The 24,264-nt window shown below is 45.7% G+C and overlaps 1 protein-coding gene across 3 annotated transcripts; it reads right to left on the reverse strand.

Moving 5' to 3' along the window:
• Positions 1 to 5,634: 5,634 nt before the first annotated feature.
• LOC128344641 (zinc finger protein ZFP2-like) lies at positions 5,635 to 23,610 on the reverse strand. 3 transcript variants are annotated; one of them, XM_053295211.1, is made up of 6 exons: positions 23,459 to 23,610; positions 21,186 to 21,758; positions 12,436 to 12,559; positions 11,095 to 11,177; positions 10,760 to 10,886; positions 5,635 to 7,286 (listed from the first exon to the last, which is right to left on the reverse strand). In XM_053295211.1, the coding sequence occupies exons 2-6, from the start codon at positions 21,597 to 21,599 to the stop codon at positions 6,016 to 6,018; spliced, it is 2,019 nt and encodes a 672-aa protein (XP_053151186.1). In that variant the 5' UTR covers positions 21,600 to 21,758; positions 23,459 to 23,610; the 3' UTR covers positions 5,635 to 6,015. The 3 variants fall into 3 exon arrangements, with proteins under 3 accessions (XP_053151186.1, XP_053151184.1, XP_053151185.1); XM_053295209.1 differs by having other exon boundaries at positions 12,346 to 12,559; XM_053295210.1 differs by lacking the exon at positions 23,459 to 23,610 and adding an exon at positions 23,243 to 23,362 and having other exon boundaries at positions 12,346 to 12,559.
• Positions 23,611 to 24,264: the final 654 nt, after the last annotated feature.

The following is a 24,264-nucleotide window of genomic DNA, read 5'->3' on the forward strand; positions in this document are numbered from 1 at the left end:
AACTAACTTAACATTTTTTATGTACGCTACCACGGCGGCCAGAATAATATATGCACAGAAATGGAAGAGCAATGAACTCCCTTCAAAAGAAGATTGGCTGATAAAAATTTTGGATGGCAAGACTTACAGTATAGATAAGAGTTCAAAATTTAGAATGTTTTAAAGAAGATTGGAAACCATTTTTGTTGTATCTAAAGAGTTATTTTCCTACTATGGACTTTACAGCAGGGTTTGAAATTTAGTAATAACAGCAGGTTGGGTAGATTAAAATTGTGTTTGTAAGGTTTAAATCTATATTTTGAATCATTATTATAGCAAAGGTAAATTTGATAGTTGATGATTCACGAAGAGGTCTGAGTGGGAAGTCCTTATTTATTTGTTGTGAATGTTAATAAGAAGATTGTCAAAATCAATAAAAATTTAATTTGGAAAAAAAAAAAAGGAGAGGGGTTGAAAATAAAAATGCTAATATTATAATGCCTTTATACAAATCTATGGTGTGGCCACATCTGGAGTACTGCGTACAGCTTTGATCACCGTATCTTAAGGAGGATATTATAGAACTGGAAAAGGTGCAGAAGAGGACAACCAAAATGATCAGGGGCCTAGAGCAGCTTCCTTATGAGGCTAGGCTACAGCATCTGGGGCTCTTTACCTTGGAAAAGTGGCGACTAAGGGGAGACATGATTGAGGTGTATAAAATTATGCATGGAGTGGAGAGGGTAGACAGAGAGAAATTTTTCTTCCTCTCTCACAATGTTGTTCTACTAGAACAACACTACTAGAACCCTATTGAATTGAACCAGTGTTTACCGACAGTCATCATCCAATATTTAAATACATAGAAACAAAAGACAACACCCATCTCCTTTCATTCCTATGGATATATTGTTCAGCTTTAACCAAAAGCAATAACCAAAATCAAAGAGGGCCAGTGCAATAGCATCATGTCATTATGTGGACGAGAACATTAGTGGAACATACTTTGCTCTGCCACCTCGCAGTCAAATTGAAGGGCAACTTCAAGAAGAGAATGGAAATACAAGCTAGGAGGAATACAAGTTAGGGAAAGTACCTGGGTTGATGGAACCATAACTTGTTATGAAAAAATAATGAACACAAAGCATCTGGCATTAGAGAATCATAACCTTATATTACTACAAAGGAGATTGGGTGATCCAGTTATAAGAGGATGGTTAATCACATGCAGAGGATTGACCATTGATTATAATGGTCAATCATCTGCATGCTTCCTATGAGAAGGCTTTGAGCATAACTGGAAATTCTGTACATTGACTTTCTGTTCTGAATGTGGGGAGGGAAGCCATAGTATTCTGTCATGCTTAAAGCAAAAGAAAAGAAAAGCATTCACGAGAACATTAGTGGAACATACTTTGCTCTGCCACCTCGCAGTCAAATTGAAGGGCAACTTCAAGAAGAGAATGGAAATACAAGCTAGGAGGAATACAAGTTAGGGAAAGTACCTGGGTTGATGGAACCATAACTTGTTATGAAAAAATAATGAACACAAAGCATCTGGCATTAGAGAATCATAACCTTATATTACTACAAAGGAGATTGGGTGATCCAGTTATAAGAGGATGGTTAATCACATGCAGAGGATTGACCATTGATTATAATGGTCAGTCATCTGCATGCTTCCTATGAGAAGGCTTGGAGCATAACTGGAAATTTTGTACATTGACTTTCTGTTCTGAATGTGGGGAGGGAAGCCATAGTATTCTGTCATGCTAAAAGCAAAAGAAAAGAAAAGCATTCATTGCAATCTGTGCCTGCAACAAGGTCACACATACGCTTGGTGCCTGGAAGCATATTATAACAGTACTGATGGAGAGTGTATGGAGAAAGCCATGAAAATGGCTGGTAGAGGGAGGCAAAAGAATGAAAAAAGGTCCAGGCCTGATGAAAGAAATCAATGATGTAAGAAACACAATAAAGACAAAATCAAATGAACTGTTAAAACAATTTAAAACATTCAAAGATTATTAAAAGCTAGGCTAAATAAAATGTGTCTTAAGGGTTGTGTTTGAAGGCCGGTAAAGATGTTAAACCATTAACATCTATAATGACAGGGGTTTAGGAGTAGTCTGCTCAACACTAGCCAAAGGGTAAGCACTGAAGATGCCATGCTGACTCCCCATCAATATCCTCCTCATCCTCGTGATGGTGGCAGGCAGGCTGCTTGCTGCTGGTTGGCTGCCTTGTCTCCTCGCACCACCACCAAAACTGCTGCGGTACACTGCCTGCTGGTCGGTACACTGCCTGCTGGTCGGGCCTGCCTGTGTGGGAGGAGCAGGGCTTCCCGCCCCGAGCATGGAAGAGTCTCCGATTGGGCTGATCTGATTGGCTGTTGTTGCTGGCGTGCAACAAAAGCCTGACCATGGAAGAAAAGGGCTGGGGGCTCCATTGTCCCCACACCCCTGGTGGTTTTGTTTGATTTGAAAGCCTCTCTAGATGAACAGTTTTTGCATGCATGACACTTGGCTGTGGTGACCTTATCAAGATAGTTCCCATCATACAAACATCAAACCTTATTAGTGATTATTTTGCTAATTTTGTCATTGGAAAAGTGACTTCACAAGCTACAAAATGTGACTGTATGATAGCCAATGAAATTTTTGGTGTGTTTTTTTTTTTTAATTACCCCCAAAGAGGAAAATGGTATTATTTTTTAGTAATTTTGAACCAATTAGCCAGGATCCTGAGTTAGCATTACTCAGAGAAGACCCATTGAAATGGGTCATAATTCAATCATTTACTCATGACAAACTTAAATCCCATTATTTCAACAGGTCTGCATTGAGTATGATTAAGTCAGGATCCCAACCATTGTTTGCAATCCTATGCCCCTTTTGCTGGTAGTAAACCCTGTTGAACTCAACAGGACTTTTGATTAGACCTTCATAGATCTTCTGAGTTATTTCTGAGTAGACCTGAAAAGGATTGCACTGTTAGGCAGTTAGGTGAGTAACCATCTATTGAGTGAAACTGGGTTTCTTTCCTTCCTCACAAGTCACTGCTAGAGTCATTATAATTGTCCACAATACTCTAGTATATTTAACAACCATTTTATTTTACACATCAAAAAGTATCAAAAACCTGTCAACATAATACAGCAACATGAATTGTATGTTGTGTTGTTGTTTTTAAAAAGAACCAACCATAATACTGTGGCCCATGTTAGGATTCAATTGCTGTATTCATCATCAGTCTCTTCACTGCAGTCTTCTTGGGGGAACATAAGATCACAAAGGATTTCATTCCCACTGCATGCACACCACTCAGTATATGCAAGGTTCTAAGCCAAGAATCTGCTGGGAGTTATTGACATATGGCTTCATGCTGCGGAGTAAATGTTGAGCGGAGTAAATGTTGAGCGGGGCCAATTTGAATAACACTGGTGGCATTGACAGAAGCAGCCCCTCCCCTCTGCTCTCGGGTTTTATTTTGGTGCAGGTTCACTTCGCATGCCTTTGTGTTTTCCTTCTAGCCAATGGGATGGGGGGAAAGAGATTTCTAAAGCCTATATCTGCACTCCTAAAAGAGCGTATCCCTCTTATTATGTTAATGATTCTATGTCAGTGCCTCTCCCTATTTGCTCCAGCGTTTTCAGAAAAACTCCTTAAAACCAGCATTTTAAGAACCTGGAAATACATCAAGATAAGCTAGAATTCAGAAGACAAAGCCCGATTTGTGTGTGAAATGCTTCCAAGCATCTCGAATGGACTTCAGAGTATGTTTGGCTGGTGTGTGGACACACACACACTCTTCTGGAGATTTGCGGTAACAGCCCTGTCTGTAAAGCCTCCGGGGGGGGGGGGGAGAGAAGCATTTTTTTCTTAACACGTGAGCAGTTGACCAGCCATAAGGTCAACTTAGGAGCACTTGGGACATGTGGGTAAAAACATGTTTGTTACCATTTTTTTTATTTACTCATGTTCTTTTGGAGAAGAAAAGGTTGTAATAAGGGACCACTTTAATGGAAAGAGCAAATTAGAGGCATTTTTAGCAGAAAAGCTGGTAAACCCATCCCATCCCTGCCCAGAGGCGCTCTAACCCCCGGACCTTGGGGACCCGGCCAGTGGCCTCCAAGGTCCGGGGGGCCTCCAATGGACCAGTGGGGCTTCCTGCCACCACTCCGTGCCTGCCCCACTACTGCACCAAACCGCCAAAAGTTAACTTACTTTAGCCACCAATGTGCACAGCCAGGGGGAGGGGGTGAGCCAAGCAGACCTCCCCCCGCCCCATGGTGGCACCGGTGGCCAGAGCAGCCACTGGGCATGCCTGTCTGGCCCAGCGGTCCTTGCAAACTGCGATGCATTCCAGCACACCTGCACAGAAAGGAGTGCATCACAGTTTGTAAGGACTGCTGGAACAGATAAGCAGGTTCAACGGCTGCTCCACCCACCATGGGGCGGGGGGGGGGCACCTGCTTGACTCAGCCCCACCTACCCCTGGCCACACACATTGGCGGCTTAAGTAAGGTAACTTTTAGCAGCTCATGGTGGGGCAGGGGCATGCGTGGGGTGGCGGGAGGAGGGTCCCCCAAATGCAGGGGGGCTTCGTGGCGGGGGCAGCCTGGGCACCAGTTTCACCTAGGCGTACCACTGTCCTTGTCCCACCAGTTACAATGTGCTGAATTCAAAAAGGCTGTTTACTAAGTTAGATTTTGCATGTTTGATTTGAAAACCAAAATGGCGACGGAAGCTGGTTCCTAGTAGGACTGCATGAGCAGCCTGGATAAGGAGCGATGCTTTCATGTCATGGCAACCCAAAGCACGCCACATATATTCCCTCCATGACTGGGAGACTTTCCTCTGTCAGATACACAGTGATGCAGCCCAGCCCATGGTCTTGTTTCCATGTAAGACAGATTGACACACTGTACCTCCCTAGCAACACTTTCCATTAAGAAACTGGGGGTGTTCCACCTCAAAACAAGCCTTGGGCTACCACAAACCACACACCTCCATGACCAGAAGACTCTCCTCTACAAGCTGTAGTAGCACAGTGTCTGAACCTATGCTTTCTGGACATGCTGTCCAGCTCAAAGTGTCCAGTATATGTTTGGATGAACAAGGAACTGGACCGTGCTGCACATCCTCCTCTGCCCCCTCACCCGGCAAAAAACAACAACCTTTGGCCACCTCAAACCACACATGTGCACTATCATTTCATGAAAATGATCCCTAACTACAGGAGAGTCTTCTGGTCATGGGGGTCTGTGGTTTGAGGTGGCCAAGTTCCACTCTGCCTTGTTGAGATGCACCAGGAAGAAATTCATCAGGGGAATCTAGGAAGTGTTTGAGGAAGCTGCACCTGTGGATTTCTGCCGGGCTATATCTCTCCAACCCAATGTCCAGCTGAAAGACCAAGACACAGTGTGGCTGCATGTGGCCTCATTTGTAAGCCAGCACAATATATGAGACTGTACAACGTCCTTTCAGCTTATAAGGTGCGGAAGGTAAGATGGACACCTTCACTTGGAATTTCCATGCAAAAACTAAAGATTTATGGATTGTAGAAATTTGTTTACTTCCAATAGCCAGAATTTGACTATGGGTTGTTGGATCATGACCTAGTTGCTTGCCTACTGGAAACACACAATCCAGGAACAGGGATAATCCTTTTATTCTTAATTACATTAGTAATAATTTAGCAGAGCACATTTTAGCAGAAGTGAAAAGACCAAGATAAAGTATGCCTCATTTCTAAGGTCAGTATAATATACAAGACTGTTCAAAGTCCTTACAAGTTCTATCATACCTAAGTTAAGATGGGCACCTTAATGGGCAATCTAAATGATTTTTAAGCACACACCGACGTTTAAAGCATACCTTAAACCATCATTTTTGGATGACTAAATTCCATTAACATAGAAGTTTTTAACAAACACTAAACTTTGGTTTATCCTGTGTGGATGCTTTGATGGCAAGAAAGGCTATCTTTCTGACTAAATTATTTCCACAGAGCAAGAACTGATATGGTCTTTTTTCAGATGGAAGCTCTTTCCACATTCTGAGCATTGTTATTCTGTCTGTGGATTTGTAGATGTCTGTTTAGGTTTGAGCTGTGTATGTAGCTCTTTCCACACACTGAACATTGATATAGTTTCTCCCTTGTATGAGTTCTTTGATGTGAAGTAAGTTGTCCTTGCTGACGGAATCTCTTCCCACACGTGGAACATCGAAATGGCTTCTCCCCCGTGTGGATTCTTTGATGATTAATAAGGTCCTGTCCTAAACGGAAGCTCTTTCCACATTCTGAACACTTATATGGTTGTTCCCCTGTATGTATTCTTTTATGGTAACTAAGGTGTGAGCTGTAACTGAATTTCTTGCCACATTCTGAACATTGATATGGTTTCTCCCCTGTGTGGATGCTTTGATGAGAAGTATGTATTTGTCGCTGACGGAAACTCTTTCCACACAATGAACACTGATATGGTTTAACCCCTGTGTGGATTCCTTGATGAGAATTAAGCTGTGCTTTCTGACAGAACCTCTTCCCACACACCGAACATTTATATGGTTTCTCCCCTGTGTGGATTCTTTGATGAACAGTTAAATGTGACATCTCCCTAAAGCTCTTTCCACACATTGAACACTGATATGGTTTCTCCCCTGTGTGGATGCTTTGATGGGAAGTAAAGCATGAGCTTTGGCTGAAGTTCTTTCCACATTCTGAGCATTGATATGGTTTCTCCCCTGTGTGGATTCTTTGATGGGAAATAAGTGATCCTTGCTGACAGAAACTCTTCCCACACATTGGACACTGATAAGGTTTCTCTCCTGTGTGGATTCTTTGATGACAAGTAAGGTTTGAACTGCACCTGAAATTTTTTCCACATTCTAAGCACTGATATGTTTTCTCCCCTGTATGGACGCGTTGATGCGAAGTTAGGTTAGCCTTCTGATTGAAGCTCTTTCCACATACTATGCACTGAAAAGGCTTCTCCCCTGTGTGGATTCTTTGATGATTAATGAGGTCTGCTCTGCAACGTAAGCTTTTTCCACATTCTGAGCATTCATATTTTTTCTTATTTGTATGCATTCTTTGATGTGTCTGAAGGCTTGAATTATTCTTTATGAGATTCACATGTTGAGGGTTTTTATTCCTTTCATTTCCATTGCAATCCTTTGTTTGGACTAGAATTTCAGGCACATCCGTGCATTCAGAAGCAGCAGCTTCCTTCTCCCACAGATATTTGGCTTTGCTTTTCCTACCTTGTGTTTCATCTTTTTCCTCACTCTTCCCTCCATCACCTACGGGAATAAAATAAAGAGAGCCTCCCCATAAGGGAGAAATAGAGCTCAGAAGAAACTCAATTACTTCTGTTTGAATTTTTAAAAAATTAATTTTTTCCCCAATGGTGAATTGATCCATTCTATTAATCAGCCCCTGTCCATTGGCTCTAACTGGCTGCCTGGGGGATGTTGTGGAATTGATTTTGGGGTGCTCCACAAGCATAAAGACCCAGGTCCAACCTCCTGAGGGAGGATCTGAAGTAAAGAGAGCCAGAAAGACCCCCAAATAACACCTTGGAGGCTCACTGCCAGTCAGAGCACAAAACACTGGACAAGGTGGACCAATGGCAGCTTCATCTGCTGGAGAGTTCTTTGAAACCTGCCATGACAAAGACTCACACAACACTGAACAAGGTGGACCCACAGCTGCTGGAGAGTTCTATGAAACCTGCTATGACAAAGATTCAACCCGCCCCATAGTTTGGGCCTAAATGATCCATCACTATAAATTTCCCTTTTCACAGTTTCCAGAATCCCCACCAGATATCTACTGTGTGGCTTCACACATCCTGTCGGAAAGTAAGCCAATGCCAACCTTCAGTTTCTGGCAACTGTGTATTTCAGGTACAAGCTGCAAGTTCCACTCCCTGTATCAATGTTGGCTTCCCCAGTTGCATTTCCCTCAGGGAATCTGACACCTGTCGCCAACTTCAAATTCAGTTGACAGATGCCTGGTTCTTGGAGGGAAGAACCCACCATTTTTGGTGGGTTTGGACAACACCCTGGAAGCAGAAGCCGCAGCATGCACTGTGAGATCACAAGCCAATGTACACTCACCAGTAACTGGAGCTTGGAGACACCTTACTTGTGTTATGAAGGTGTACGAGTGGTTAGTAACAGTTTGCAGAGATTGTGAGCAAGGAAAACATGTCTGACTGTCCCCGCTTTCACTAGGGATCTCTGTGCTGACCTGTCTCCTTTTTGTACCCGATTTCATTCTGATATTCTTTGTCTTGTCTTTGCCTTGACACACCCTCATCCCCCTTCCCTCCTTTTAAAAGATTACACTTAGTTTAAGTACACACACACACACACGTTTGTGTATTCAGTTAATACACCAGGTAACTAGAAGTGAAGGTTAAGCAATAGCGGCTAGACACGCGTTTCAACTTATGTGCTCTGTGTCGTGTGGGAAGTCTCCCATATGTTCAAATCATTAAAGCCTCAATCCAAGTTCTGAGTGCCAATTATTTCTGGGTGGACCGCATGATTTATAACCACATCTTGGCCCTCAGGAGGGATACATGCCACCCCCAAGAAAGAAAGAAAGAAAGAAAGAAAGAAAGAAAGAAAGAAAGAAGGCTCTCTGTCCCCAAAGGGCTCACAACATAAAAAGAAACATAATATAGACACTAGCAACAGTCACTGGAGGTACTGTGCAGGGCTGGATAGGGCCAGTGACTCTCCCCCTGCTAAATAAAGAGCATCACCATGTTAAAAAGGTGCCTCTTTGCCCAGTTAGCAGGGGTCCAGCCAGTACTGTAAATATATATGTGTGTTAGAATGCTGGCTGGACTCTGTGTTGCTGGCAGAGTAAAAAGTTCATGCCTGCTGTTTTCTCAGTTTCGTATTTAGAATGTCAACTTGACAGTTTGGTTTTGGAGGGGAAAGATATTTTGAAAAATGGAAGACCCTTTGAGTTGTTCCAACTGGATGGTTTGAAAAACTGTGCGTGGGCGCAAAAATGTGCATAGAGAGAGAGAGTTCAGTCTGCAAAGAGTTCTGTCTTCAGGAGAGAACTCTGCAGGGGAGTCCTGGAAAAGGTCAGCAGATGAGCCTCTCTGAAGACACAGTTGGAAAATCAGAGTGGGAAGCTGAAATCACAGAAGAGCCAGGCTAAATTGAGTCCCAGGCCTGTGCTGCAACCAGGATGTGAGATTGCACAAAAAGCCAGTTGCTGAGAAGAGGGTAAATGCAGAGGACTCTGTGTAGGGACCAGTTTAGTATAGGTTAGTGGATGCGTTTTTCCAAACTTTTATTTTCTCTTGTACTGCTCTTAGGGCAATGGTTTTGTGTTTTATTTTTGGTGTGTAAAGAGCCCCAAAATATAATGTTTTAATTGAAGAATTTTCCCTCAAAGTAAACTTTATTACATTTAAAATTCAGGAGCTAGTTTAATTGTCTCCACCCCACGCCTACAAGCCTTTCTACTCTGAGTTTTGTTTTTGTAATTTTTGAAAAGGGGTAAGGGCTGTTGTAATAGGGTCTTCTACTTAGAAAGGAAAAGTCTACTCGGTGGCAGTGGTGAAAAAATGGATATCACGGGGCTGGTGGGATCTGTAATTCCTCCACATGTAGTATCACAAAGCTGGGACAGGCAATCTACCACATGTGGTGGCAAGCTGTGGGATATATGATATGACAAATATTTATATAAATATCTATATAGACAGCTATCCCTCCACACATGCTTACGATGCCGCCCCTTTCAAATGAACGGCACTGTAACAGTTCATATGGTAACCATAACCATAATCATCAGCAGGAGGTGATTGACAATGCGGTGGCGCGACCTCCACCTTGCTTTTGCGCACTGAAACCATTATCACCCAAGGCGCTCATAACATTTGGTCAACTGAATCCAATAAATCCAGACTAGGCTGAGGACTAGTCTAGCCTGGACTAGATAGGCCTTGGGTCTGACACAGCAGTGCTGCTTTTATGTTCATGACACTGGAAGAGAAAGAGGGACATTTTAAGCCTAAGGGAGTTTTGGTGTAACCGAACAACAACTTTTGGGATGGCAGCTATTCCTCTTGCAAATGGAAGCCAGGCCCTTAAGCCAAAAGTTGTGTTATCCAGGAGGAGAAACAGGGGACTGTGGGTTCCAGTTTTATGAAAAAACAGCCACCTTGCACTGGATTTAGCCAGACGGGTGTTGATATGACTTCAGGAAGGGAAGATGGTGGTTGGATATGAAGACGTTCCAGCAATTATTCCAGCAAACAAGTGTGTGGCCTTTCAAACCTCTGAGGAAATTCTTCTACCCAATGAGTAATGGGCTGGGGGCTTCCTTAAAATGTGCACTTAGCACAGAGATGACAGTGAGAAAATATATTTTGCAGAAATCAGAGAAAGGTCGGATCCTACACATATGTGTCAATATCAGACACAGAAGAGGCAAAGTAAGGGACAACTCTCAGCATTCCAAGATTATTTTTATCAGGTGATGGAATTGCCGTGCTGAATACTGTTCCCCGTAACAGGGATTCCCAGACATTGCTGACTACAACTTTCATCATCCTCAGCCATGTGGATGGTGTGAGTTGTAGTCAACAACATCTCGGAATCCTGGTGCTAATCTATTTTGAATGTAAATATATCATCTTGTGCATGTAAAAGCAGGGAAGAGCCACCAATGATGTCCTCAACCACAGCCCTCTAGTTCACTGTTGCAGACCAACAGCAGCAAAGGGAAGGAGGGGACTTACCCAGAGAGGCCAGATGCCCACAGAGCTCCTCCATGACTTCTGAATGCAAAGCCTGTTGATCTGCATTCAGGAGAGTCCACTCCTCCTTCCTGAAACACACAGCCACATCCTCAAAGGTCACTGGACCCTGAAAGAAAAGGAAATATGGTCACTAATGCAGCAATCCAAGAAAGGGACAAATAGGCAGTGCCTGGGAATTCTCCTCCAGGGCCCAAAGCTTCCCAAATGGGTGGCTTTGACTGTCTAAGGCGAGGGAGAGAAACAGATTATTTCAGACCCAGAGATATGTGCAGGGGATAGAGGCCCCCAGGCAGCGCTCCCCTCTTCTCTCCTACCTGGTCCAGTTGTACAGAGGCTTTCTCGGCTCTCCCAGAAAGAGGAGAAGGCCTGGATGGAAGAGCCAGTGTGACTTCGTCACCTGTGGAGGAGACAAAACAGATGCTAGAATCAGGGCTAAACAACTCAAATACCCTGGTGGGCTAGAACCAACCACGACAGGGTATTCGAGGGCCGAGGTCAATTTTCAGCACATCAATACATATATTAATGAAAGCAGTCATTCGTTACTGGTGGATCTTTTCCCTTTGTCAGGGGACCCACAATTTTAACTAGAGATAGTTGCCAGAAAATAGGCCCTGTTCCTGCTCCCGTTCAGTCACTGTAACTGACCCAAAGGGTGATTGTCTTCCTTTCTAGGGTGCTTTTGCTGCAGGATATTTCTACCTGCTGGCCAACAAAAAAGTCCCTGTGGGCCAAATCTGGCTCCCAGGCCTTATGCTGTACAAACATGTGCTAGATCATCACTCAAGAGGCCTTTCCCTACGTTGATTTCTTTTATGTAGCTCAGGATAACTTCGATATTTGCAGGCGTTCTCTTGCACAGTATACCGTGGAAGACAGAAACCGCAAATATCAAGGCATTGTTTCAATGGGGCACTGGGAGTTCGGTTCCCAGTCACTGGGGAAATGTCAAAAGATGGCAATTTTCGGCCAAATCACCGGGGGGGGGACGGGACACACTCCTTACCATACTTTGCTCCTCCCTGCATCGTGCTGTGTGCCCCCATAATATCCGGGAATTGGCAGAAGGTAACTGGGATTTTTTTGTTTTAAATGAGAGCCATTTGGTGGTTCCGAGAAACAAAATGGCAGCCGGAAATGACCTTCACGGTCATTTCTGGTCACCTCCAACCCACGGACACATGATGTTGATGGGGTTTTCCCCCCTCCTTTTTTCCATGTATGCCGAGGTTGGGTTTCTTTTACCCGACCGTGGATACATGAATCAGTGGATAACGTGAAAACCACATTTTAGGACAACTACATAAAGGTTTTCATGAAGTAAAAAATATAGCGGGCAGATATTCAATGAGTCACCGTGCAAAGACTAAAACCAGACAGTATTAAAATCCCCTGAGAACAAACACGTTTTCAGCTGCTGCCTAAATTTTCTTCCCCGCAAACAAGTTCCAAAGAGGATGTAAAAGCAGCAGATGAATATCAGCTATATTCAAGAGAATGAGATCAAGATAAAATATGCATCATTAACTCTCTCTCTCCCGGAAAATTGCTGCTCTTGCATTTACCAAGGAAGAGGAAGTGACGATCAGCAGGCAGCCTCCTGGGAAACCAGTCTTTCATCTGCAAGTGAGCAAGTTCACCCTGGGACTCCTTACCCAGCTCGGTAGCCCCTCCTTCACTTGCTTGCACGATCCACCCAAACGGGGACCTCTCTCCATGGTCCAAATAAGCCATCTCTGCCACCCAGAAATCGGTTCCTACTCTGGATGGCTTCTGGCCCTAAAAGACAAAAGGGAATGGTGAGAGGGATTAGGAGGGTGCACTTTAGATTGCTTGCTTTCCCTTACAGGAAATAGGGCTGTGTGAGCTGGCTGTATTCGAACCGCAGTTCAAATCAAACTGGCCCAGTTCAGGTGGTCTTCTGAGTTCAAACCGGCCCGGCCCCGCAAACGGGGGAGGTGGTCCGAGTTCATACCGGACCGACCTCAGTTCTAAAGAACTGGTCTGGGTATATACTTGTAACAGGGAATCTGGCAAGGATTCCCCTTTACAAATGGCAATCTGTAGCCTAAAGACTGGGGGAAGTGGGGGAGACAAAAGAAAAGGCAGATAACGGCAGGCAGGCTGTGGCAGTGATGGAGGCAAAGGCTCCTCCAAACCCCCCACTGGTCTCCTGAAGATCAGCCCAGGTGTGGCCCGTGAATGTGCCTCCGGGAGGGGGGGCGGTTTCTTTAAGTGTAACCGGAGCCGGTGCTCCATGCTGCCCAGCAACCCCCACGGCGGGGAATTGTCTCCACCACTCAACTGACCGCTGGCAGGGGCTCGCCTCCATGGGAGCCAGGTGAGTGGTGGAGGCGATTCCCCGCCGCGGGTGCTGCTGGGCGGCACAGAGTACCGACTCCGTTTGCACTTAAAGAAACCGCCCGCCGCACACACATACCCGGAGGTGTGTTCACGGGCCGCTCTTGGATCAGCCCAAATGGGAACGCAGTCAGCCTGGGCTGATCTTTGGGAGGCTGGCAGGGGCTTTGAAGGAGCGCCCACCGTCTGTGCCTGCCTGCACTTATCTACCATTTCTTCTCCTCCTCCACCAAAGTGATTGCGTGGAAGCAAGGTAGGAAGAAAATCTGGGCAGCTTGTCCTCTTACCTTGCTTCCACACTATCACTTCTACCCAGGTTTTCATCTTACCTTGCTTCCACACAGCCAAAAATTAGGATCACACACAGCTCCCAAACCTGGGTAGAACACAATTCTTGATTGTGTGAATGACCTAATGTATATATTTTTCAATGACTGACGTCTTTTTAGCATTCCCAAAAAATTCAGATCCATATGGGACTGATGCCTTTTGCTGGTTTGAAAAACATCAATCGAATGATTTTTGAATAATTATTGTTCGAAATCCCATGTACAGGGAAAATAACTAAGTTTACATTAGCTAAGAGCATAACTAAGTCTGCCCACTGAGAATTCTGAGGCCAAATGTGGGAGAGGCAAATCCTGGCAATTTCTAGTGAGTGACTTCCTTGTTCTGAACACAGGAGCCTGATAAGAAGAACTCAGGCACTTGTATAGTTCAACCAGCAACAACCGTTCCTCCCCCTTTCCTTTCATGGGCATTTCTCCCTCAGCCTCTTTTTCTCCCTCAGCCTCAGTTTCTCCCTCAGCCTCTTTTTCTCTCACACACACCGCTGAAGCAGAGACCCCCAGCAAATCTTGAAATAAATTACTAGGAAGTAAGTCCATTGATTTCACTGGAGCTTACTTTTGAGTAAAAACACACAGAGGAATCAGGACCAGCATCAATCCTAGGCAAGAATGTGTGTTCTCCCCCCACCCCCCACCCCGCCCCACCCCTCAGCAAAGCATACAAGGGAGAAACCCCATTTATTTTTGGGGGGCTTACTTCTGAGTGAAAATGTATAGGATTGAGACCAAGGACCCTATGCTAGGAAGTTGCAAAGGAGGAACCTCAAGGAAATCCTAAAAACCATTCCCACCCAGCACCAAGAAACCATCATGATGGGGTAGACTGCTCTTGAGCCAAACTGCCAATGAATATGGAAGCGTCATGCACCCCTACTTAAGAAATGAAGCCTCCATATTCACAGGCAGTTGGGTTCTCATGTAGAACCTCCATGCTTGCAGACATCAACAAAGGGACACAACCCTTTCAGATCTAGAGCAGAAAGTGGCTAAGATGCAGCAGTTTAAAAATAATTTTTTAAAAGCCTGTTATATATAGGGATGTGCATAGAACCGGTGAGAGCCAATTCGTCATCGGCCGGGGAGAGGGGGTGTTACCTTCAAGGATCGGCCACTTCCAGTCTGACACTGGCCGGGGCAGCAAAGAGATACACACTCACCCCATGCCAGCGATTTTAAAGACAGTGCTGGCAGGGGAAATGCAGTGGGGGTAAGAGCTAGGGATGTGTAAGAGCTAGGGATGTGCACAAACTGGTTTGCGCACAGGGGTGGCAAGAGAGTCTACAGGCACCCCGAGGACCACTTTTAAGGACAGCACCAGCAGCGGAAACATGGCGGGGGGTGGTGGGGTGGGTTAGAGCACCCTCCCTGAACCTTAAAGGGAAACCTCCGACGCCACCAGTTTGAACTTCAGTTGAATGTGCACATCCCTAGTAAGAGCACTCCTCCCTGATCCTTAAAGGTAAACCCCCCTGCCGCCGAAGCCTCCGAACCACTGCCCCTCCAAACAGGTGTCCATAAAAGGATAGCTGAACCAGTTCGTACACATCCCTACCATTAAACTCTAGAAAACAAGTATTGGCTACCAGTGCTGTTCATGGGACGCTGCAATCCCAATGAATCTGTAGCATCCCTCAGGTGTTGCTTCCACCATGACCATCTCTGGTGCAGTTCATTACGTTCCCGGTACTGAGAGGGCCTCTTCTTCAGGAAGCAAGGCCCATGGGCCTGAGATATCACACAGGGACTTTGGGAAAGCACATGGGGACACCTGGGAAATGTGCTTCTACCCCAGGCTATTTCCATGGCTACAGTGGAGTGGTGTATGAACTTCTGAGGGAATGCAAGGAAGTGGCAATAGGCTGTGGAAGAGAACTCAAGCTAGGGTGAATGCTTATGAGGAAGCACAAGCTGGTAGCAAGGTAACAAGGTCCTTACAAATTTATATGAGGCAGTGGGGGCAGAGTGACAAAGGGACCTGTGAAGGCATGTATGGCAGCAATGAGGTGAAAATTCTACATACCAGGGTAAGCAAGGTGGAAGTGAGATGACTGGGGCCTCATGGCAGCATTTAAGATGATGGCAGACAGTCTTTGAACACAGAAGTTTTCCATAAGAGGTATACGGCATAAGAATGGAAGATTCCACTTAACCACCATGTTCAAGCTCTTCTCCATAGTGTCTAATCAGATTTTCCATTCTAAAACACTTGGAAATTCAATAATCCAAAAACTTTCAGTTTGAGATAAGATGCTTTGAATTTTCACTTGTGCTCTAAAAAAAGGGGTGGGGTTGCAAGTTAAGGTGCCCATCTTAACTTCTGTGCCATATAAGCTGGAAAGACTTTGTACAGTCTGGTATATGATGATAGCTTTAAACATGAGGCTGCATGCACCCATGTTTTGCCTTGGTCTTTCAGTTAGACATTAGGCTGGGGAGGGATGCATCCAAACAGGCATTTAATGGGTGCAGTGTCCCCAATAACTTCATAGAGATGCCCATGAAGAATTTCTGCCTGATGCATCTCTAAGCAAGGCAAAACTGGGTGCATGGAGCCTCATTTCTAAAGCCATCATCATATACCAGACTGTACAAAGTCTTTACAGCTTAGATGGCAAAGAATGGAAGTTAAAATGGGCACCTTAACTTGCAATTTCCATTCTTTTTATGGCGCAAGTGAAAATGTAAAGCATCTTAACTCTCACCTCAAACCAAAGGTTTTTGGATTACTGATAAATACATGTAGATGGAACAGAAAAAGCCGTAATTACATGGAAGAGTGGAAGTTAGATTTAGATAAAAGTGTTGAGATTGGACTGTTGGAGAAATATATTTATATTTATTTAAAATATTTCTGTACCGCCCAAAACTTGCATCTCTGGGCGGTTTACAATTAAAATCATTTAAAAGCATTTAAAATCCAGTATCAAAAATATATGGAATCAAGGCTTGATATATGGAATTAAACATATTTTAAATGTTTGGATATTATTTATTTATTTATTTATATTACATTTCGTATCCTGTTGTTCCTCCAAGGAGCCCAGAGCGGTGTACTACATGCTTAAGTTTCTCCTCACAACAACCCTGTGAAGTAGGTTAGGGTGAGAGAGAAGTGACTGGCCCAGAGTCACCCAGCAAGTCTCATGGCTGAATAGGGATTTGAACTCGGGTGTCCAATGCTAGATAGTATAGAACACCACTCCACTTGTCGCATATGTTTAATAATAATTCTTCAGGTTGGAGAAAATGCAGTGAAATTGGGGACTTGTCCTCATATGGCTTTGGGGACAGGGGTCCATGGATCATAAAATTCTGATTCAGAGTTTGGCAATATATAAAATATATAACCAAATATTCAATTTCAACTAGATTCAAAAAGGTACTCTTATTAGATTATTTTGATCAGGGATGTCAAACTCAAATCAAGTGGTTGGCCGGAATTGATTCCAATGCACCTCTAAGGGGTTGCACATAGTCTTGTGCCACCTTCTGTCTCCCTGCTCCACCACTCTTTCCCTCTCACTCTCTTCCTTTCTTCTTCCCTCTTCCCCGAGGTGGTGGGGGTAGGGGGTGGAAATAGGCTCAAGAGGGAAAATACTGGAGCAGTGGCTTGCAGGGGCCTGGATTTCAGAGCTCTGTGGGCCGGATGTAGTGCGCGAGCTGGCAGTTTGACACCCCGGATTTAGATTATCTTAAATTGGTTGGTAGTGTAAAATGCTTGATTATACAACTAGTAACATCAGCTAAACCTATTATAGCAAGGAACTGGAAGAACAAAAAGTCTAAATTTATTTATTTATTTATTTATTTTCTATACTGTCCTTCCAAAGGTGGCTATGGGCTATTTACATTAAAATAAAAAGCCAGTTAAAAGCAGATTAAAATTATAATTAAAACTAGATAACATTAAAACTAAATATCATTAAAAGCCAGGCTAAAAAGACATTTAAGGTCTTTAAGGCTCTCCTGAAGGCTTCCAATGAAGACAATCCTCTTATATCCACAGGGAGCATGTTCCACAACCACAATAGAGAAGGTCCTATCCCAGGTCACCACCAGATGAACTGGTGGATTGAAGATGGACCTCTCCTGATTATCTCAATGAGCAGTGGGGATCTTTTAGAGGAAGGCGTTCCTTCAGGTAACCCATGCCTACGCCATCCAGGGCTTTAAAGATAATAACCAGAGGAGAGCTGGTCTTGTGGTACCAAGCATGACTTGTCCCCTTAGCTAAGCAGTGGCTACCCTGGTTGCATATGAGTCGGAGACTTGATGTGTGAGCACTGTAAGATATTCTCCTCAAGGGATGGAGCTGCTCTTGGAAGAGCAAAAGGTTCCAAGTTCTCTCCCTGATTTCTCCAAGATAGGGCTGAGAGAGATTCCTGCCTACAGCCTTGAAGAAGATGCTGCCAGTCTGTGAAGACAATATTACTGAGCTAGATAGACCAATGGTCTGACTCAGTATATGGCAACTTCCTATGTTCCTAACCAGCACTTTGTACTTTGCCCAGACAGAAACAAATCGGCAGCCAGTGCAACTGTTTGAGAACAGGCATAATGTGGTATCTCCGGGATACCCCAGAGACCAATCTGACTGCCACATTTTGAACTAACTGAAGTTTCCGAACTACATTCAAAGGCAGCTCTACATAGAGCGCATTGCAGTAGTCCAACCTGGAGATTACCAGCTGGTGCACCACTGTTTTCAAGTCATTCTTCTCAAGAAATGGGCGGAGTTGTCAAATCAGTTGCAGCTGGTAAAAAGCCCAGGTCCAAAAGTACTCCCAAGCTACAAATTTGTTCTTTCTGGGGGAGTGTAACCCCATCCAGAACAGGAGGTTCTATCCCATCTTGCAGAGCATCTCCATCTTGCTTGGATTCAGCTTCAGTTTATTATGCCTCATCCAGTCCATTACTGCCCGGAGGCAGGTATTTAAGGAGCTAATACCATTTCCTGATGTTGATGACAAGGAGAAATAGATTTGGGTGTCAACAGCATATTGATAACACCCAGCACCAAATTCCCTGATGATCTCACCCAGCGGTTTCAAGCAGATGTTAAAAAGTGTTGACAGATGTTGGTGACAGAATGGAGCCCTGGGGGACTCCATATAATAGCTCCTGCTTTGAAGAGCAACTGTCCCCAAGCGGCACCATCTGAAATCTACTAACATAGGAGCAGAACAAATGTAAAACAGTGTCTCCTATGCCCAAATCCCTCAGGCGATCCAGAAGGATACCATGGTCAATGGTATCGAAAGCCACTAAGAAATCCAAAATAACTAGCAGAGTCACACTCATAGGAACATAGGAAGCTGCCATATACTGAGTCAGACCATTGGTCCATCTAGCTCGGTATTGTCTACACAGTCTGGCAGCGACTTCTCCAAGGTTGCAGGCAGGAATCTCTCTCAGCCCTATCTTGGAGAAGCCAGGGAGGGAACTTGGAACCTAGATGCTCTTCCCAGAGTGGCTCCATTCCCTAAAGAGAATATCTTACAGTGCACTCCCTCTGTCAATTCCCTGGGCGACTCCAAGACCAAATCAGCTGTCAGCTCTGTCAGCTCAGTTAGGTAGCAGGGTAGACGGTACACCAACATAATCCCCAATCTTTCCCGAGTCCCCAGCCTAAGGTATACACACTCAAAATAAGTCAATTCTTTCACAGGGATCCTGGTTAAGAAGATGTTATTTTTATGGACCACTGCACACGCGCGCACACACACACACACACACACGCACACACGCACACACTTCCCCATACCTGCTGAACAAAAGAGTATCCTGGGGGAAGAAGCTGGGTACCCTCAGGACCATTAGCCTCTCTCAACCAGGTGTCCGTTATACAAGCCAGGTCGGCTCCTTCTTCCACAATGAAATAATGGATTATTTCGATCTTATTTTGAACTGACATGGCATTACAGAGGAGCCTGGTTAGGTTCAGTGGGGAGTTAGAACTACTCTCTGAGGCCTGAAAGGTGACAGGGCAGCCAGAAGGGGAAACAGTAATTAAGTTACTGGACTCCATTCCCCTGTAATGGCATGCTGGCTTGCCAACGCCTGATCCTCTATTCCCCACCACTACGGAAACAGCCACCCCAACCCCATCGAATGCACCCCCTATTCCATCCTTAACAAGAGAGCCCAGACACATCCCTGTAACCTGCCCGGCACAAAACGCTAAAACAAAAAACCCCAAAGTAAAATGAAGACTAACGGTAAAGGTAAAGTGCGCCGTCAAGTCGATTTCGACTCCCGGTGCCCACAGAGCCCTGTGGTTTTCTTTCGGTAGAATACAGGAGGGGTTTCCCATTGCCTCCTCCTGCGCAGCATGAGATGATATGGCCTTTCAGCATCTTCCTCTATCGCTGCTGCCCGATATAATACCAATGGGGATTTGAACCAGCAAGCTTCTGCTTGTTAGTCAAGCATTTTCCTGCTGCACCACTTAAGATGGCCTAAAACTAAGACTGGAAGTCCTTAAATATAGCTTCCCCTCAGACCTGTGTCCCACACCGAAAGCCAGGTGGCCCGCCCAACGGCACCTGTGCCATTGGCTGTGCTTCTAGCTTGCCTCAGTCATGTGGACTTCTGGAGTAGGGGTGTGCACGGAACTGGCTTTCAGGCACAAAGCAACAGTTGGCTCTCTCTTGGCTTTCTGTGCACTCAACTGTTCGACGTTCCATGAATGGAATGCCAAACAGGTTCGTGCACATCCCTATTCTGGAGCCTGGCTGATTAGAACTTGGTTTGACAAGAGATGGAATGCTTTAGTGCAATAAACAGAACTGGTTCCCTGCACACACTGGAGGTGGTGTGTGTGTGGTGGCTTTAAGGTGTGGTGAGGGTGCTCTTACCTCCCCCGCCACGTTTCCCCCTCTGGCGCTGCTTTAAAAAATGTAGGCGCGGGTCAGCTGTATTCCCTCTTGCCGCCCCGGTCAGCGTAAAACTGGAACACGCGCCTGCCACTTCCGGTTTTACGCTGCCTGGGGTGGCAACAGGGAATACAGCCACCCTGTGCCAGCATTTTTAAAAGCAGCACCGGAGAGGGAAACGCAGCGGTGGAGGTAAGAGCACCCTCACCATGCCATAAAGCCACCCCCGCCCCTGCGTTCGAACGTGCATTCCTTGAATGGAACGCCAAACAGGTTCAGGCACATCCCTATTCTGCAGCCTGGCTGATTAGCACTTGGTTTGACAAGATATAGGATGTTTTAGGGCAATACAAATTGTCAGAATGTATCACAGTAAGCTTAAATCCTTTGTGTTGTTTTAACTGGATATGTTTCTGAAAAATAAACGATGAAAGAAAATCTCCAGCACAACCCTATACCTTACCTTTGCCACAAAGCAAAGGCAGATTTATTTCAGAGGGTTTGGTGCAGTTGAAGATAGTGGTAGATTGTGTGGGTTTATTAGCTGTGGCCACTGCATTTTTGTCCCAATTGATTTCTACTTTTACAGCTATGTTAACACATTTTGTTAGTGACTTTCTGGATTTTTTAATCAAAAGATGGCAGATCAATATCTCAGAATCATCATTCAGGTATGGTGCAGTCAAAAGAAAAAAAGCTTGAGATGTCATTGCTGGAATACCACCCTTGTCCTGAAATGGGCTTACAATGGGGATGTCTAGGCTAGCCTCATACATTTTCGGTCCCTGGGAGGTACCAGGATGAAAGAGATGCTCTCACCTGCTGCTCTTCCTGCTTCTTGGCCTCTGCCTGGCTGAGGAGGAAACCTTCTGCCAGGGCCACTGCCTGGGAACTAGTCTCTGCTCCACATTCTCTCACCCAGCTCTCCATCTCCGGGGGCAACATGGTCAGAAATGGCTCCAGAACCACCAAGTCCAGCATCTGAGCTTTCGTGTATTTCTCTGGTTTCAGCCACTGACGGCAAATGTGGTGGAGTCGGCTGCAAACGTCTCGGGGCCCCTCGGTCTCTGGGTAACAGAACTGTCTGAGCCTGTGGCACTTTGCAGCTGAGCTGGTAGCATCCTCACCCAGCATCTTCTGCACGGTTCTTTGCCAGAGTTGCTCACTGCTCTCGGTCTGCTTGGCAAGAGGGTCCCGCCCTGCTGCAGGGCCAGCTAAGTGTTCCTTTTCCATCTCTGCTCTGCACTCCAAAGGCAGCTTCCAAGAATCCTGAAAGATCTCCTTGCTCTTCAGTATGTTTCTCTCTTAAAGCTAGGACTGACCAGGCAGATGAAGCTCTTCAGTCCTGCCAACGCAACACATTACGTGCTCTGCAGTATGACATTCTTGTAGCTGAAAGGGGTTTTGGAAACAAGAGTGAGTATTCTTAACAAGCAACTAAGGTTTCTCCCTCTTATAAAACTCCGGAAGAAAAGAAGCTCTGGGTATGGGTGTAACAGGGCTCAAAGAGGGGTAGGGCATCTCTCACTTCCTCTTCCCTTCCTGATTCAATGGCTGCTTCCCTGCCTTGTGTTTCCATTCACTACTTGGGCTCCTCTGACCCTCGACATACACTTCCAACTCCCCTCCCCATTTCCCTGCCTTTCATTTCCCACCCACCTTATACTCCTGCCCCTGAGTCCCCTACGCCCAAGTGCACTTTGCACTCACTTCTCATTCAACCCGTTTAAAGCTTTTTCCAGTGAAACCAAAGTTAAGAGGAAGGGTCACAAATTCTATGGAAAGGAAATTGCCGCCTGGCTTAGAATTTCCCCACTGTTGCTGTAATGATGGGAAGGTATTGAGGGAGGCCTAGGCATCACTGGGAGCAACTGCTGGGAGGATGGGCCTCTCCCAATATGGAAACAAGTCCAGGAACTCCACACATCAAAAACTACTGGAGAGGAGAAAACTTTGTTCAGTTAGTTAGTCAGTCCCAGGAAGGCTGTGAGGAAGTAGATATGGGAATTCCACAGCCTGTGAGCAATAAGGACCAGTACAGTCAGAGGTGTTAGGAAAGTTATTTTTCTTTTCTGTAATTGCTTGGAATCTGCCTAATTGAATAAAAACTCTCTCTTACAACCTGTTTTATGAAAAGACAATTGTCCTTACTGCATACCTTTTTATTTTTTTCTAATAATCAATCCTTGTTGCTGAAGTGTGCTACTCTCATTTTGGGTCTGCCTTAGTCACACGCCTTTGGAGGCCTAGGACAGCTCAGCCCTCCTAGGAAGGGTTTTGCCACTTTAACTTCCTGCAGGAATCTTATGTGGAAAGAGCGATTTGTCCCATATTAAGTGAATCACTTGCAGTCAAGGATTCACCCCAGTTAACTCCCCCCTCCTCCTCTGGCTCTGGTAGGAGTCATGACAGTTGGTGTCAGAGGTTGATATCCTGGCAGGGAGTGCATAGAGAAGGGGAGGTGAGCTCCATCGCTTTCTCTTCCCAGCCTCTGTTTTTCTCCCAATCTGGAGCCACCTCTCTGCCTCCCTGCCTCTTCTCCCCGGCGCCTCTATCTGAGCATTTTCAGTGCTCCCTCTCCACTCTCTTGCCCGGCACCTCCTCCTGCATCCCACATGCTCTTTGCCCTCCCCAGAAGTGTGTGTGTGTCTGGTGGGGGGGGGGATCCTAGGCCACCTTCCTGCAAGGCGTGGGGTAGTATGCATCAAGCGGATGGTCCAATGCACAATCCCTTTTCTCTTGCAAATGCCCACTTAGACTTATAAATGGGGACCCCCCCCCACCCCACCCCCAAGACTGAGTCTGCCTGGGGCCCCTCAGGCTGCTGTCTCTGGTTTTGCACTCCGGGGATCCGCTTGCTAATACTAATATCCTACCTTTGCCTCTCTCCAGGGCCACCCAGAGGCTGGAACTGCGCGTTTGGGCAGGAGAGGAGACAGCAACTCCCCAGTGGTGGGCACTCCCACCCACCACCGCCAGCACTCCGGAGCTCCCCTGCTGAGCTCCCACCGCCACCCGCCTTGCATTGCCAGCCCAACACACACACACCACTCCGGCCCTGCTGCACCCCACAACATGCCCTCTGCACTCACCAGGTTCCCCGCAAAGCCCAATGCTAGCACAAGGTGGAAAAACAATGGTTGCCTTCCACAGGGGGGGGGATTACATACAGTCCTCTCTAGGACTCACTGCTCTCTCCCTTTAACCCTTCTCTTGCCTTGTCCCACCCTGCAAACTCGAGAACGCAGCGCAGCCTCTCAGGGTTCTGCTGGAGAGAGTCGACTCGAGAGGAGGAGGAGGAGGAGTCGGGGGTCTCCCACGCTCCACCCACCGTCCCTCTACTGGGCGCTTTGTTCAGCGGTGATTTACATAGGCATGGCCAAATCCTTTGAGAATGGGTTTTATTAAACTTTTGTCAAACTTTTAAAAACGTTAATAGAGGTCGTTGCCCAAAGCCACCAGCACGGGGAGCAGTCTTTTCGAGCTTGGGCGCTTTCCAGATTAGACCTTGCAATGGGATGTGCTTCTGCACTTCCTGTGTTGTGGCATCGCAGTCCCTACAGCAGGGCGCTTTGATGCCTTGTTTCTGATTTAATTGTTGTGGTTTATAACGTTCTATATACAGCGTAAAAAGGTTGCCGCGTTTTCCGGTGGTCAGTTTTCGCGAGACTGTTCCCCCTGCTGGACACGTTTTGCTATTTACGTTTTGAATGCGATTTGCCCAAACCGAAGCATTTTGCCACTGTCGAGCGGGTAAACTTGAAAGCGCCATGCCGAATATCCCTGCAATGGGAAAATACTGTGCAGCTATATTTTTTTGCAGTGTTGTAGGACTGTAGCGCAGCAATAAAACAGGAAAGAAGGCATCGGAAATATGAACGGCACCTTGCTGTCAGCG

Source organism: Hemicordylus capensis, chromosome 2 (genome assembly GCF_027244095.1).
Source record: "Hemicordylus capensis ecotype Gifberg chromosome 2, rHemCap1.1.pri, whole genome shotgun sequence".
Taxonomy (NCBI): Eukaryota; Metazoa; Chordata; class Lepidosauria; order Squamata; family Cordylidae; genus Hemicordylus; species Hemicordylus capensis.

What these genes read in the sequence shown, in the direction of transcription:
- LOC128344641 (XM_053295209.1), bottom strand. Translation starts at nt 21,599, where the DNA reads ATGGAAAAGGAACACTTAGCTGGCCCTGCAGCAGGGCGGGACCCTCTT. An exon ending in CCTCTGTACAACTGGACCAG is followed by an intron (nt 10,887 to 11,094) that starts GTAGGAGAGAAG and finishes CTTTTCTTTCAG; the next exon opens with GGTCCAGTGACCTTTGAGGA. An exon ending in TGGGCATCTGGCCTCTCTGG is followed by an intron (nt 7,287 to 10,759) that starts GTAAGTCCCCTC and finishes TTATTCCCGTAG; the next exon opens with GTGATGGAGGGAAGAGTGAG.